This window comes from Prionailurus viverrinus, chromosome E3 (assembly GCF_022837055.1).
Source record: "Prionailurus viverrinus isolate Anna chromosome E3, UM_Priviv_1.0, whole genome shotgun sequence".
In the NCBI taxonomy this organism is placed as follows: domain Eukaryota; kingdom Metazoa; phylum Chordata; class Mammalia; order Carnivora; family Felidae; genus Prionailurus; species Prionailurus viverrinus.
Genome location: NC_062576.1, coordinates 14,760,519 through 14,773,982, shown reverse-complemented (window position 1 = coordinate 14,773,982; position 13,464 = coordinate 14,760,519). Strand labels below are relative to the sequence as shown.

Here is a 13,464-nt window from a genome sequence, read left to right as displayed (position 1 = left end):
TGGTGCATCTGGCGCCCTGCGCCCTGGCCTCACTCTGTGCCTCATCCAAACACACAACGGAAGGAAGTAAAAAGGCTTATACACAGCATGTTCTCAGCGGTGGTGCTTACGATATTGAAAAAAATAGAAATAACATAAACGTCTGTATTATCGAGCAAAACACGGCACACAAAGGTGGTATCATGCACAGTCACTACACAGTCATGTGTAATGACATACACAGTCATTACATACACAGTCAATGACATACACAGTCATTACTAAGGCTGCGGAAATGACACAGATATTCCTTGTATGTTATGATTTCAAATTATTACACACGTGGACACCACGGCTGCAGCAATACATAGATACAGATGTGTTTATAAAAATATACATGTGTGTATATTTTTAGCAAAAAATGCACACACAGACACACACCCAAAGACCACACATCAAAATGTACGTATCACCTACGAAGTCGGAATGCCTGTGTCCAAGGCCAGCTTCATGACTTACAGCCCGAGACCTTCGGTAATTATTGAATTCATCCAAGTCTCAGCTTCAGCTTCCTTATCAACAACACGGACATAATACTCATAAAGAGAGGGCAAAATGAGTTCACAGGTGAAAAGCACTTAGAATAGTGCCTGGTGCATCTTGTACGTGTTCGCTGCCCCTTATTAGTATTTTCAAATTGTTCTGAAATGCATACTAATGGCCTTTGTAATAAGAGAAAAGTCTACCTATTTCAATGTGTAGAGAGTTGATGTTATATCATCATAGAAGATCTAGGAGCGTCTGTCCTTTTGTTGGTGGCAAGGGGTTCTGGCCGCCAGCACTGAGCAGTGGACAGCTCCAGTCACTGCCTGTCTTTATCTCCAACTTCCTGCTCGACGTCCCTCTTACGGGTCCCGGGGGACCTCAAAGTCAAAATGTCCCAAATAGAACTGATCATGCACTCTACACCCGAGACAGAATAGGTTACCAGAGCCTTTGGTCCCCCCCATTGTAACATTTATTACATGTGTCCCCCCACCAGCTGGTGAGAGCCTTGCTGCCAGGTCTGTACCTCCGAAAAACACTCAATGAATGAATGAATGAATGAATGGATCTGTCCTCTGTTTTCCCCCATCAGAGCAATCCCCAGCCTACTGCACCGCCATCCAAGCTGAGGGCATGTGTGGTCTTAATTACCTCCCCATATGCAATGGTGTTATTGTATCTTCTCATTTCTGGGTAAACGTGGTCCAGGTACCACTGGAAATTCTTACACTTTAAACTTTTCCTCAAGGCTCTTCTTTCGGAGACATCACCGATGTCAATTCCTGGATTCTGAAAGTAGAGAGAAGCAAGGGGCATTAGTGACTGGGGAGCTCTGGCCGGAGAAAAAGGCGGGTGGCTTTTGAGGAAAGCCATCAGAGAGAAACCTGATGTCCTGCATGCTTGCTTGGGAAGTAGGTTGAAGGGGACTCATTCGATCCCAGAGCCCCGGGCTAGACTACGGTCCCCTGAGTGCAGCACGCGGCCCCCCAAAGGAGCCGTCCTTATCATCACCACACAAAAGGGATCCTAGGACGCACTGATGTTGACAACCTATGTTCCCAGCATCTTCCCTCGTTTCCTCAGTGACTCTCAGAGCCAGTTATTAGAGGAATTATTTGATTAAGACAGGAAAATAAATGCCTATAACCACCTCCTGTCTTTCTTCTCTATACACGTGTGATTCCCCCCTTTGCTGGCCCTTTGTGAAGTTCATTATACACCGAAGTGAAAATAATTTTCCATTGCAAAGCTTGTAATGATGTTCTAATGAATAATTCACTCTGCTTTTACAGAAATGAACCTGTAATGGGTTCATTACATGCTGACAAGGGAAAATAAACTAGCTGAAATAGGACTCCACAGGCTCCGCCGCAAGATGGCCGTGAACCAGGAGGGACAGGACGCTGTCTCCACAATGGCGGGCAGCCAGGCGGCAGCTCGGGGGCCAGGGGGAGTTCATATTATTTCGTTAAGATTTCTCCTTTCAACAGCCAAATGGTGGTGTTAAAGGAAAACCCCCCTAAATGTGCATCGGAAGACGGCCAGCCGCGTTGAGCGCTTATGACCCTAAGTCACACTGCCACTGTAAATTCACAAACGGGAATAATAATACTGATTGCACTGATTTCACAGGGCTGTGGGGAGAGTCGAGGAAGGATGTGAGTTCACAGCCCTGCCCTGCCGTGTGCTACACGTAGGACCTTACGCAAGTCACACGTCACCTCCCAGAGTTTCAGTCTACTCACCTGTAAAATGGACGTCATAACAGGTCCATATCAAGCTAGCATGTATTGAGCCCTTCACAGTTGCTATACTCTAAGCCTTGTTTTTATCTTCACAAGAGCCCCAGGAGATGAATGTCAACAATCTCTGCTTTATAGGCAAGGAAACTGAGGCAGAAAGTTCTTCTGTCATGAGGTCGTTACGGGGGCGCTAAATGAGATACTGCTTAGGGAGTACGTTTAAGGGGACTCCTTTGATCATACTTCCTGAGTGCCAGGGACATAGCCAGGGCTCAGCAAGGGGTACCTATATTTATATAAATAACCACATGTCAAGTCACTTCTGGTTTGACAGCTACAAAGTGCTATTATGGCCAAAAGGGCTTCAATGCTTGGGAACATTATTTCAATAACTGTAACAACATGATACAAATTCTTCACTTTTACCCTCTTTATCTAGAAATCCTGCACATAGTCTGCTGCTCTGGGCTGCCGCCTCCTGAAACCTGAAATCTGCCGGTCCTCAGAGGGAACAATTCTAGGCGACTCTCTCAGGGCATGGCTGAGACACCTACAGGTACTCTGACTGAAGAGATAAACCCAACTTTGGGGGGTCACCCCGCTGTGCTGTGGATCTAAGTGCATTACATGCACCTAGATCGATGATTTTGGTACTCTGTACTTAAACTGAGTACTCTAGTACTTAGATGGGGGTACTTTAGTACTTATTACTTAAGCGAGTACTTTAGATTCAGTTCCCCCAGTCACCTTCGGAAGGATTTTCTGGGCAAGGAGCCTCAGGAACGGAGGCAGTAAATGGGTTTGTTCAAGACTGCATAGCTGGTAAGCGGCAGAGCAGGGATTGCAACCAAATCAAGGCACAGCCATCACACAGTACTCCTGTCAGGCTTTGGCAACACGGGGGTTTTCTTAGGCTGTATTCTGGAGAGAATATGGAGGAGACTTGAAGAGCCATGTAAACTGGTAGGGGTGTATGTCATGGGGCAGGTGGAGCTCCGTGGGAGGGCACAAAGTGAGGGCAAATCATGGAGTCGTTGGTTAAGAAGCTTCCAGAACACCATGGACGTTCAGGAGCAGGGCATCCGGATGACTACAGTACGGCTGGGATTAATTCAATAAGACCCTTCTACTCTTTGTAACTGGATTTCGAGAGTTCCATTGTGCCAGGCCCCACGTAAAGCAGGGTTTCCAACACCTGGAGATCTGTGAACCCCCTCAAAATGCTCTTACAATTTTGCAAGTGTAAGCATCTTTCTGAGGAGACACCGTCAGTGACCTGACAGGATCACTGGTCCAGGGTGATGGGGAAGGGCTGCTGGGGCCCTACCTCCAGTGGCAGATTCCACGCTATGTACACGTGAGACTTGTAATCATCCATCCAGACCTCAGCAACCCGGAGAGCATTCCTCTTGGTGTAGAAACCGATGTTGCTGTTGTAGGGTTTCTTCTTCCGCTCAATGTGGGCCACCCGTGAGCAAGGCAGGACCTCCATGCTGCCCCCACAGAGCCATACCTGGAGGAGGGAGGACTTGATCAGCCTGAGAGAGAAATCCCTAGAGGCCACTGCCCCTCCCCAAGGCCCAAAGGCAACGGTCAGGGGACGCAGCATGGGTGAGAAGTACATTTTAATGTATTTTGAGGTTGGTCTGTTACTGCAATGTAGACTAACCTAACTAAAACAGGTGTAAAAGAAGGCTTGGGAGACTTTTACAGATAAAATAGTTTAGGATATTAAAATAGAGCTCTGGGTAACTAAGGCCCAGAGCCTTAGTTAGGTGGCTCCTGGTGACACATGGATTTTCTTAAGCTCTTCGTAGTGCACAGTTGGCACCCATGGAGGTTTTCTTTTCCACCTGGCTGAAGTCGGGCCTTGCAGACCTAGAACAGAAAATTCAAACTGAAAAGCAAACCATATTTATTCATATCAGCACCAAGGGCACAACAGGCTACTTATGCATCGTTAATATGCTCTATGATGGAGTCCTAAGAGCACAGATGCCCAGCCTTCTGGAAGCATCTGCCCCAATCCCTTGTTATTGCTGGAATTGGAACATGTGGGTGGAAGGCTGATATGGTAGTTGCCTTTGACGGATACAAAAGCCCAAGGAAGTGACACCTGCCATTCTCTGCATGGGCATGGCAGGCATCCAGGCCCAAAAGGCCCTGCTTGTATGGAAAAGCTGAACTGTCCAACTTCTCCCAGTCCCAGGCAGGCAAAACAAAGCACTCCTGATTGTCAGGAAGGACTACTTTGTGGAAATAAACGTACTGGTGGGGAGAGTGTGCTGGTGAGCTGACCCAGTCAGCACAGACAATGTATATGCTCACCCCAACCTGGGATACTTCAAGCCCCTCTACCTTTACTTTCCCAGACCCCCTTCTTGAGGATACTGGGACCCTCCTGCAGGTTTGTACACCATCCCTGGATCTTCATTGATTGAATTTGGTGGCAAGATCCATGCGTGTGTGGTCTTCTGTTTCTATTTCCCAACTCTGGCTGCACCACAGGGAAATGATACAGATGGAAAATTCTGCCCATAACCATGAATCCTCACCTTCAAGGAGGAGACTGTAAGCTAAGGGTTTGTTTGGTAGACAGTGAGTGGTCCAGAGGAGCTTGATTTGGGGACCTGACCATTAGGTTCCCCTTGCGTCGTCATGGCAGCTGCTGACAGTGGAAGGAAGCCATGTCAAGGAGGCAAATATAGCCAATGCCTGTAGGGAATGGGGGCAAGAGACCTTACCAGGTAAAACAAGGTAGCTGAATTTCTGGGGTGGGCAATAGGCAAAGATACAGAGTGGCACAGGTATGTGGCATTGCACAGTTTCAAGATTCAGGAATGAATGGAAAGACATCCCATATTCATGGATTGGAAGGCCCAATATTGTTAAGACGGCAACACTTTCCATATTGATTTAAAGACAACACAATCCTCATCCAAACCCCAGATGGCTTCTTTGCAGAAATTAGCAAACTAATCCTAAAATACATGTAGAAATACAAGAGACTCCAAAAAACCTTGGAAAGAGCAAAGCTGGAGGACTTCCACCTCTGATTTCAACTTACCACAAAGCTACTATAATCAAGACAGTGCGGTGGAGGAATAAGGATAGACGACAGGATAGAACGGAGAGTCTAGAAATAAGCCCTCACCTCTACAACTGACTGACTTTCAACAAGGGTGCCAAGACAATCCAACGGGGGGAAATAGTCTTTTCAATAAGTTGTGCCGGGACAACATGCCACAGAATGAATCTGGACCACCACATCACAACATATGCAAACTTGAAATGGATCCAAGACATAAGTGTAAGAGCTAAAACTGTAGAACTCTTGGAAGTAAACAGAAGGGCAAATTTTCATAACCTACGACTAGGCAAATATTCACCAACTGATAAAAGGATTAACAAAAGATGATATATCCATACAATGGAATATTATTGAGCGGCAAAAACAAGTAAGTGCTACCCTATGGATGAACCTCGAAAACATTCTGCTAAGGGAAAGAGGCCAGTCATAAAGGACAGCGCACTCTATGATTGCATTTATGTGAAATGTTCAGTATAAGAAAATCCATACAGACAGAAAGAAAATTAAGGGTTGCCTAGGACTAGGGGTGGGGTTGGAGGAAGGTAGAGTGGGGATGGGATTTCCTTTTACGGTGATAAAAAAAATGTGCTAATATCAATTGAGGTGATCACTGAACAACTCCTTGAATATACTAAAAACCATTGAGTCGTGCACTTAATTTTTAAAATTTTTTCATGTTTGTTCACTTATTTTGGGGGAGAGAGAGAGCGCATGAGCAGAGAAAGGGCAGAGAGAGAGAGAGAGAGGGAGAGAGAGAATCCCAAGCAGGTTCCACGCTGTTAGTGCAGAGCCCAACGCGGGGTTGGATCTCACGAACTGTGAGATCATGACTTGAGCTGAAACCAAGAGCTGGGTGCTCCTTCGATTGAGGGCGCCTCGGAGTTGTGCACTTTAAATGAGTGAATCGTGATGGTATGTGAAGATCTCAACAAAGCGGTGACAAAAATAAACAGATAGGTAGAGAAGTACTTCCCCAGAGAGATGGGAAAAGAAGATTCAAGGGGTAGATTCCAGTTTGGGAAGCTAAGGAGAAATAATGCAATCCAGAGCAGAGTTGTGTGAAAACCACTTCCAGAGTAGGGATAACGTGTGCGGGTGTATGAGGGGCCTCAGCAAAAGCCAGAAACCCCGTAACAAGAACGGAGGTTCCAGGCGGGAACAGAACCCACAGGCACACCAGCTTGGTGCCAGTCTTCTGTAAGCGGTCCAGACCAAGGTCAGGACAGACCAAGATCGGGATTGTTCCGATTGTTTCAGGTTGTCCCTAGGGAAAGTTGTTTCAGACGTCCCTTGCTAAAAGTGGGCTGACAGAGCAGAGGGTCCAGGTCAGACCCCAAGCCTCTTAAACAAGAGTGGGAGACGGTGTGCCAGCTGGGAGGCAGGCCGCACAGCACATCTGTCGTGTGTAGCAGGGACCGTGGCTGCCTCTCCTGGACTCTGCCATGTGGATACCAGTTGGCATACTCATGGACACCAACTCAGAGCCACTTAGGTTTTCCTGTATGGTCTGGGGAGAGGCAAAGGGTTCTCGGACTGTTTAGCATCTTGATGGTACAGACAGCCCTCTGCTGGGCCCAGCAAACCTGGAGTGAATGACCAGTGTCAGCACTGGCCCGGATGCCTGTAACATCATCACAGACCTCTTCTGCCTGGAACACATTCCTGTTACCATCCTGTGCCAGCCTGGCCTTGGTCTACACCTCAGTCTGTCACCTCTAGTGACTCGGACTGGATTTAGGGTTGTAAGCACGAGCAACTCGCAACAGCAGATCTTGTATGAGACAGAAAGTGACAGCACTGAAACACACAGGCTGCAAACTACTCTGGAGATACTGGGCAGAGGAGGTAATTTAAAGTTAGGGAAGAAAGTTAAGGAAGGAAGGAAGGAAGGAAGGAAGGAAGGAAGGAAAGGAGGGAGGAAGGGAGGAAGAGAGAAGAAGAAGAGGAAGAAGAAGAAGAAGAAGAAGAAGAAGAAGAAGGGAGAGGAAGGAAAAAACAGAAAAGAAAAAGAAGAAGAAAGACACACAAACACCCAGTAGGTGTGGGAGGCAAACTGAGTGCAGTTTGGGCCTTGAGGAGCAGCCCTAGCCTCCTCTCTGCTTTATCCTTCCTCCATCCTCCACTTCCACAGACCCTCCACTCACAGAGGTGAGTGTCTTCGCTAGGCCTGCTCCAAAACGTAGGACCAGCCAAATCCTTACAACCAGGCACCAACACCAAGTACCTCATGAAATCCTCACAGATGAGGCAACTGAGGGTCCAAGAGGTTGATTAAGTTGTTTACAATCCATAGTCAGTAAGTGGGGGACCCAGAACCACACCCTAACCCCGGGCCACACCAACAGGCCAGCCCTTACTCGGTGGGCACCTGCAGCTCTGACCCCACCAATCCAGGGGGGGCGGGCCTGCGCTCATGGATCCTCCAGAATTTCCTCAGCCACAGCTTGCACCTCACTCAAGATGTCTGGCCAGTGCCTCTGTGGGTGGGGTGAGTGAAGGGGACAGGGTGTGCATCCATGGCCTGAGGAAACTCAGTGGACCCAAAGTGGCACCAACGATACCCTCAGGGTCAGGGGTGTCATCGTTAGGGGTGCCAAGGTCAGCCTCCTGCCGCACAAAGCCACGTCCAGTGCGACGCAAGGGGAACGGAAGGAGCCAGTGGGTCAAGTGATTCTCAAGTCTTGGGAGGCTCTTCTCCAAGTTGGCAGGAGTGGTCACAGCAGAGCTCATGGGCTGGCCCTAAGTGTTGACAGGGTGACGTGAAGTCTGTCCGTGGTCAAATGACTGAGTGTAGATGTAGTGTAGAAGTGAAGCCATTCACGAGGGTAGACTGAATACCTTAGAAACAAAGCGACAGGTTAACTAAGGCAGCTGCTGAGGGCTGATCCAGGGGACTGATACTCACGCGGTTTCCTACTCTACCTGAGAGCTATGAAAGCAAAAAGGTAGCTCCATAAACGGAGTGATCGATTCATCCTTCCGCCAGACATAAGCACTAGCTACATGTGTCTCAAGTACAGCTGCTCCCGAGGAAGTTATCCTTCCTTCCGTTACTGTTTGTCGGCCCAAATGGCGAGGTTCTATGGAGACTGGGGGACATTATACCAGGGGAAATGAATAAGTAGGTGGGGATGAAAGACTGATTGGCACATCTGTGATGCCAGGGAGGAAGAAGAGAGGAAACGACCATCCTGGAATAGCACTCCAGGCCCGGAGGTCCTCCCCAGAGGAGGAGGTAGGCCCTCCAGATGGGCTGGAAGGGGCCAGGAAGATAGCACAGTCCAAGCTCGGGGACAAGTCCTGGTGGGATAGAAGCCATAGCAAGGCTCTTGGTGACCCTCTGCCTGGGAAGTGGTGGCCATCAGGAGACGTGCTGACCCCAATAACACATATTAATTAATTCATAGTTATTCATCCAGAAAATTCCACTCACAGCCTGCTTTCCAGCATGGGAATGTCATGGAGAGTGCCGAGGGACAAGTCCTTGCTCTCACGAAGTTGATGATCTTAAAAGGGAAACACATCAATTAAATAATCACAGGCAGATGTGCCTTCTCAGAAGCAGAGCCAATTTCAATGAAGGAAAGCAACACAGTGCTGGAAAAACCAGCATCCAACAAAGGGACAGGCCCTTAGGCTTAGAGAAAGCATCCCTGACACGGGGCAGGTAAGGTGAAATCAGAAAGCCTAGACTGAGCTAACCTGGCTAAAGAGGTGGGCTAAGTGGACAAGAGCCCAAGCCTGGGCGCAGCCAGCACAGATGCAGTGGCCTCGTGGGGGGGGGAAAGTCTGGGTTCAAGATGGCTGCAACAATCTCTCCCATGCTCCTTTGCAATGTGGATTTTTCGCTCCTTCCATCAACGAGTGGGATCGACTTTCCCTCCTCTTGGATCTGGGCTCGTGAAGGAAACTGATCTTCGTTCTAAATGAGAAGCCACTGAAAGGTATGAGTTTGAAAACGTGAACTCTGGCTGAAGCGTGGGAAACAGATTAGCAGGAAGGTGAGGGGAGGCAGAGGAGGCAGGAGGGTCTTAACGTCACTGGCTGGAGAAATGCTGGTAGCTTTGGCTAGGGCAATGGAATAGAAGCAGATATGTTGACAGATTTGAGGCTTTTTAGCAGGCAAAATCTTGAGCAACGGGTTGGATATGGCGGAGACAAAGAAGGATCACGAATGACTCCTAGGGTTTTTGCTTGTGTAGTTGGACGTAGGGTGGTGGCATCGTGCCCTGGGCCAGAAAGCCTGCCCAAGGCTCTGGAAGAAAAAAAGCATCACAAGAGTCTTAGGCGGGACACGTCCTTTCTGCTTAGGACACTTGATACCCTGGGGGAAAAGGACACTATGGGAGACGGATGTCAAAGGGTGCCATTGATTTCTGAGTTCTCCACCATCACTCCACGGGGAGAGTCTTCAAGGGTGTGCTGGCTTAATTCCATCTTTTGGTGAATTTCATTCATTCAACTCATATTGTCTAACAAGTATTTTACTAACTCACTAGAGTCTTAAAGATGACGGAAAGTATGTCACAGACTAGGCAAAAGTTGGTATTTCCGGAATTATGCCTGGATCTCTGCCAGTCTGGCGGTCTCCCTGAATGCCCTCTGTACTTCCCAGAGTCTCCGTCTTCCCTTCAAGGGCAGGACGAGAAGCTGGCCTAGATTGCTGGTTCCCAAACCTGGCTGTGCCTCTGAATCCCTAAGGGATGCTTTAAAATAACAAACGCTTGGATCCCACCCGAGACCTATGAATCACATTCTCCGAGGAGAAGCTGAGGGACTACTGGGTGGTTTAAAAAATCCCCAATGTGATTGTGATGTGTCCAGGTTTGGGAACCACTGGTCTAAACTCATTTCATGTCTTTTTCTGAGACTGTGGTTTTATGACTGGAGGCAAAGAGAAGGTAGGATGTGCCTGGCCAGAGCTCAGACCACTGGGTGATGGCTCCAGGAATGCTGGGGATCTAAAGTTCCAGGTATTGCCCAGACCATGCTCTCCCTGGTGCCTCCATCACCAAGGAGCTTGGACGGTAAGGGGGCAAAGTCAAGGAGCCGGAAGTCACCGCCTTGGTGGAGGTGAGCAGCCGTGGAGGCGGCCAAGAAACATGGCGGAAGCCAGGAGCTAAAGCCAATGTGGCTCATTCATTTATATCACCTACTGTAGGCAGTGGCCTCTAAACATTTTTGATATATGTTCTCCACTGGAAAAAGAACAGTTGAAGGCCAGTATGTTGACTTTATCCATTTAAAAATATATGCCCATGCTATCATATTAATGTATTTTACACACGATATATTTAAGGACAGAGACATTTAAAAATTATACCACCATGGAGGTGCTAATGTATTCCCCTTAGACCCCAGTGGATTATCCTGTGTCCGTCCGGCTTTGGAAACCACTATGAGAATTCAAGTATTCGAGGTCTGGGTCCCATTCCACCATTTTTAGAGGCCAGCTGTTGCTCAAAGCAGCAGAAAGTATTGTTCAGGAACGAGTAGGTTTGGAGCCAAAGTAATCTAGTGAGAATTTTCAACCGTGACACTAGAGTGTGAACAGCGAGTGCCATGATAACAAGAAAGCTACTTGTCCCGAGATGCCCCAGGTGCCATCTGGGGGCAGCTGTCTCTGGAAAAAGCCCTGGATGGTGTTACAGGGTCTGCACCTCCGTCTCCCCCACCCCCTAGTCATTAAGGTTCAACAGGAAGCTGCCGGATCCAGAAAGAAATCCAGGTGTCATGCTCAACACTCACCTCCCCAGACACTGGTCAGTCTGTCACCAAGTCCTGCAGACGAACGCCTCTTAACTGTGGCTCAATTGTAGCCACTTCCCCAAACACCCACCATGACCACCAGACCACCGGCTCCTCTGCCACCACTCCGAGCTGCCACCACCTGGACCGCGGCACCCACGTGCCCATGGCGCCATCCGTCTGGCCTCCGCTCAGCAGCCAGAGTGCCGTGATCCGATCACGTCATTCCCCCGAACGCTTCGTGGGCTCCCACTGCTCTGAGAATGAAGTCCAGAATCCTAACATGGCTTTGGAGGACTCATGTGCCCGCCTCACTCTCATGTGCAGCTCCCCCACAGTGAGCCTTCTTTCTCTTCTTTCATGTGCCACAGTCCTTCCAGCCTTGGAGCCTTTGCTGAGCCCCTGCCCGGGACACTCTTTCCTTCTCTGCCTGGTTACCTCTTCCTCCAACTTCAGCCTTTAGCTCAACCGCTGCTTCCCCAGGGAAGCCCCCCCCATAAAGGCAGAGCCCCCTACTGGAGACTCACGTAGTGCTTGCACACACTTGTGCAAGTACAACTTACCGCAGTTGTGATTTTGTGAGTGTGCCACGCACACACACAGTGGGTGTGTGAGAGTATTACTCTCTCTTTTCCTTACTGGGCTGTTAGCTCGTTGAGGACCAGACCCATGTCATCCTGTGTCCCCAGTGCCCAGCGCTGGGTCTGGCACATCAGTAAGCACCTGACAAACTCTTGTTCAATGGGCGAATGTGAACGTACTAATGAATGCAGTGGGGACGGAGGGCGAATTCGTAGGATGGGTCTAGACAGAGGGCATAAGACGGGGGGAGGGAGGGAGGAAATGAAGGGAAAAAATAGAAACGGTCTAGAGATACAACATGACAGGCACAGAAAGGACAATCAGATTGACCAAGGGCCTTTATTATAGGACTCAACACCAGGAAGATCTGAGTCTCCCCAACTTTTTGGCCCACAAACCCAAAACCACCCTCGTGCTTCTGGGACTGCGGTTCCTTGGCACCCTGGCTAATAATGCAAAGCTACCCTGGAGTAGTCACCACCAGCCGGCCCAGTCCAGCCTGGATACCACCGGGAGGCATTCTCTAGCACAAGCTGAGAAATACTGAGCAGGTGTCTGGTAAAGGAAGCCCACGGGCTCCATTTCTCCCAGAATTTGGGCACACTCACTCTACCCCACCTCACCCCCCGGTTTCCTCATCTATAAACAAGGAGGGGGGAGCTACTTCCGAGCCTCTTTTGGCCCTGGTGTTAAGTCTGTGATTCCCTACACCATAGACCACAGGCCCAGGGTTCAGGGTCAGGGTCATCACCAGTGGAGGGCACCGGCTTCCTTATGCTGGCCACCCCAGCGTTGACCTTCTTGGAGAATAATCTTGAGACTACCAAGAATCCCCCAACTAATGAATTCAGGCATGTTATCTAGACCACCGGTTTATCTCTGAATCAGATCTCCACGCTGCCTTGGGTGCACCTAGGGTGCACCCTCTATCACAGGCAGCCTCTAGGCGCGCACCGAAGCTGGTTATTTCTCCTTGTGAACTAGTCGACATCCCGACCGTGCCACTCACTGAACACATTTCTCGGATGGCACTTCCTTGTATTGGCATAGGGTGTGACACTGACTCTACCAGATCTCAGATCTCAACTAGTGCTGAGTGGGGGGCACCTGGGGTGGCTCAGTCAGTTGAGCATCTGACTTTGCAGGGTTTGGTGTGGATATGGGCATATTTTCGTCTCCCTTGGGTATACACCGAGGAGTGGGATTGCAGAGTCGTATGGTAACACCACGTTTAATCTCTCCAGGGGCTGCTAATCTTTTCCAACGTGGCTGCACCATTTGACATTCCCACCAGCAGTGTAAATTCTCCACATTCTCCCCAACCCTTGCCATTGTCCATCTTTTTGATTATAGCCATTCTGGTGGGCGTGGAGTAGCCTCTTGTTGTGGTTGTGATATGCATTTCCCTGATGGCTAATGATGTTGAGCATCTTTTCACGGGCTTATGGGCCATCTGTGTCTCTTCTCTGGAGAAATGTCTATTCAGACCCTTCGCCCAATTTGTAACTGGGTTGTTTGTCTTTTCAGTATTAGTAGAGGCCGTGTGGAGGAAATGAAGTTGGCTTCCGGTGTCATTTCACTCCCTCTCCTTGCTTTCCATCATCCAAATGCTCTAGGGTTCAAGGCCTCTCAAATCAGTCCTCCCCTGTGTAGAGCTGCCATGGAGATGGCCATGAGGTGCAGAAAAAGAACTGTGCAGCAGAGGCTGGTTGTTCTTCTTTGTAATGTTTACTGAGAGACAGAGTGTGAGTAGGCAAGGAGCAGACAGAGAGGGAG

General features: G+C 49.0%; 1 protein-coding gene across 2 annotated transcripts in view; it reads right to left on the bottom strand.

The window, feature by feature from the left end:
* The window catches only part of GALNT17 (polypeptide N-acetylgalactosaminyltransferase 17), a 246,543-nt gene that overhangs the window by 34,862 nt on the left and 198,217 nt on the right, over positions 1 to 13,464 (bottom strand). For both annotated transcript variants that reach the window (XM_047837433.1, XM_047837434.1), the window contains 2 exons: positions 3,595 to 3,780; positions 1,177 to 1,314 (listed from right to left, as the gene is read on the bottom strand). In XM_047837433.1, coding sequence (XP_047693389.1) covers positions 1,177 to 1,314; positions 3,595 to 3,780 — 324 coding nt within the window. The remainder of the gene's footprint in view (positions 1 to 1,176; positions 1,315 to 3,594; positions 3,781 to 13,464) is intronic.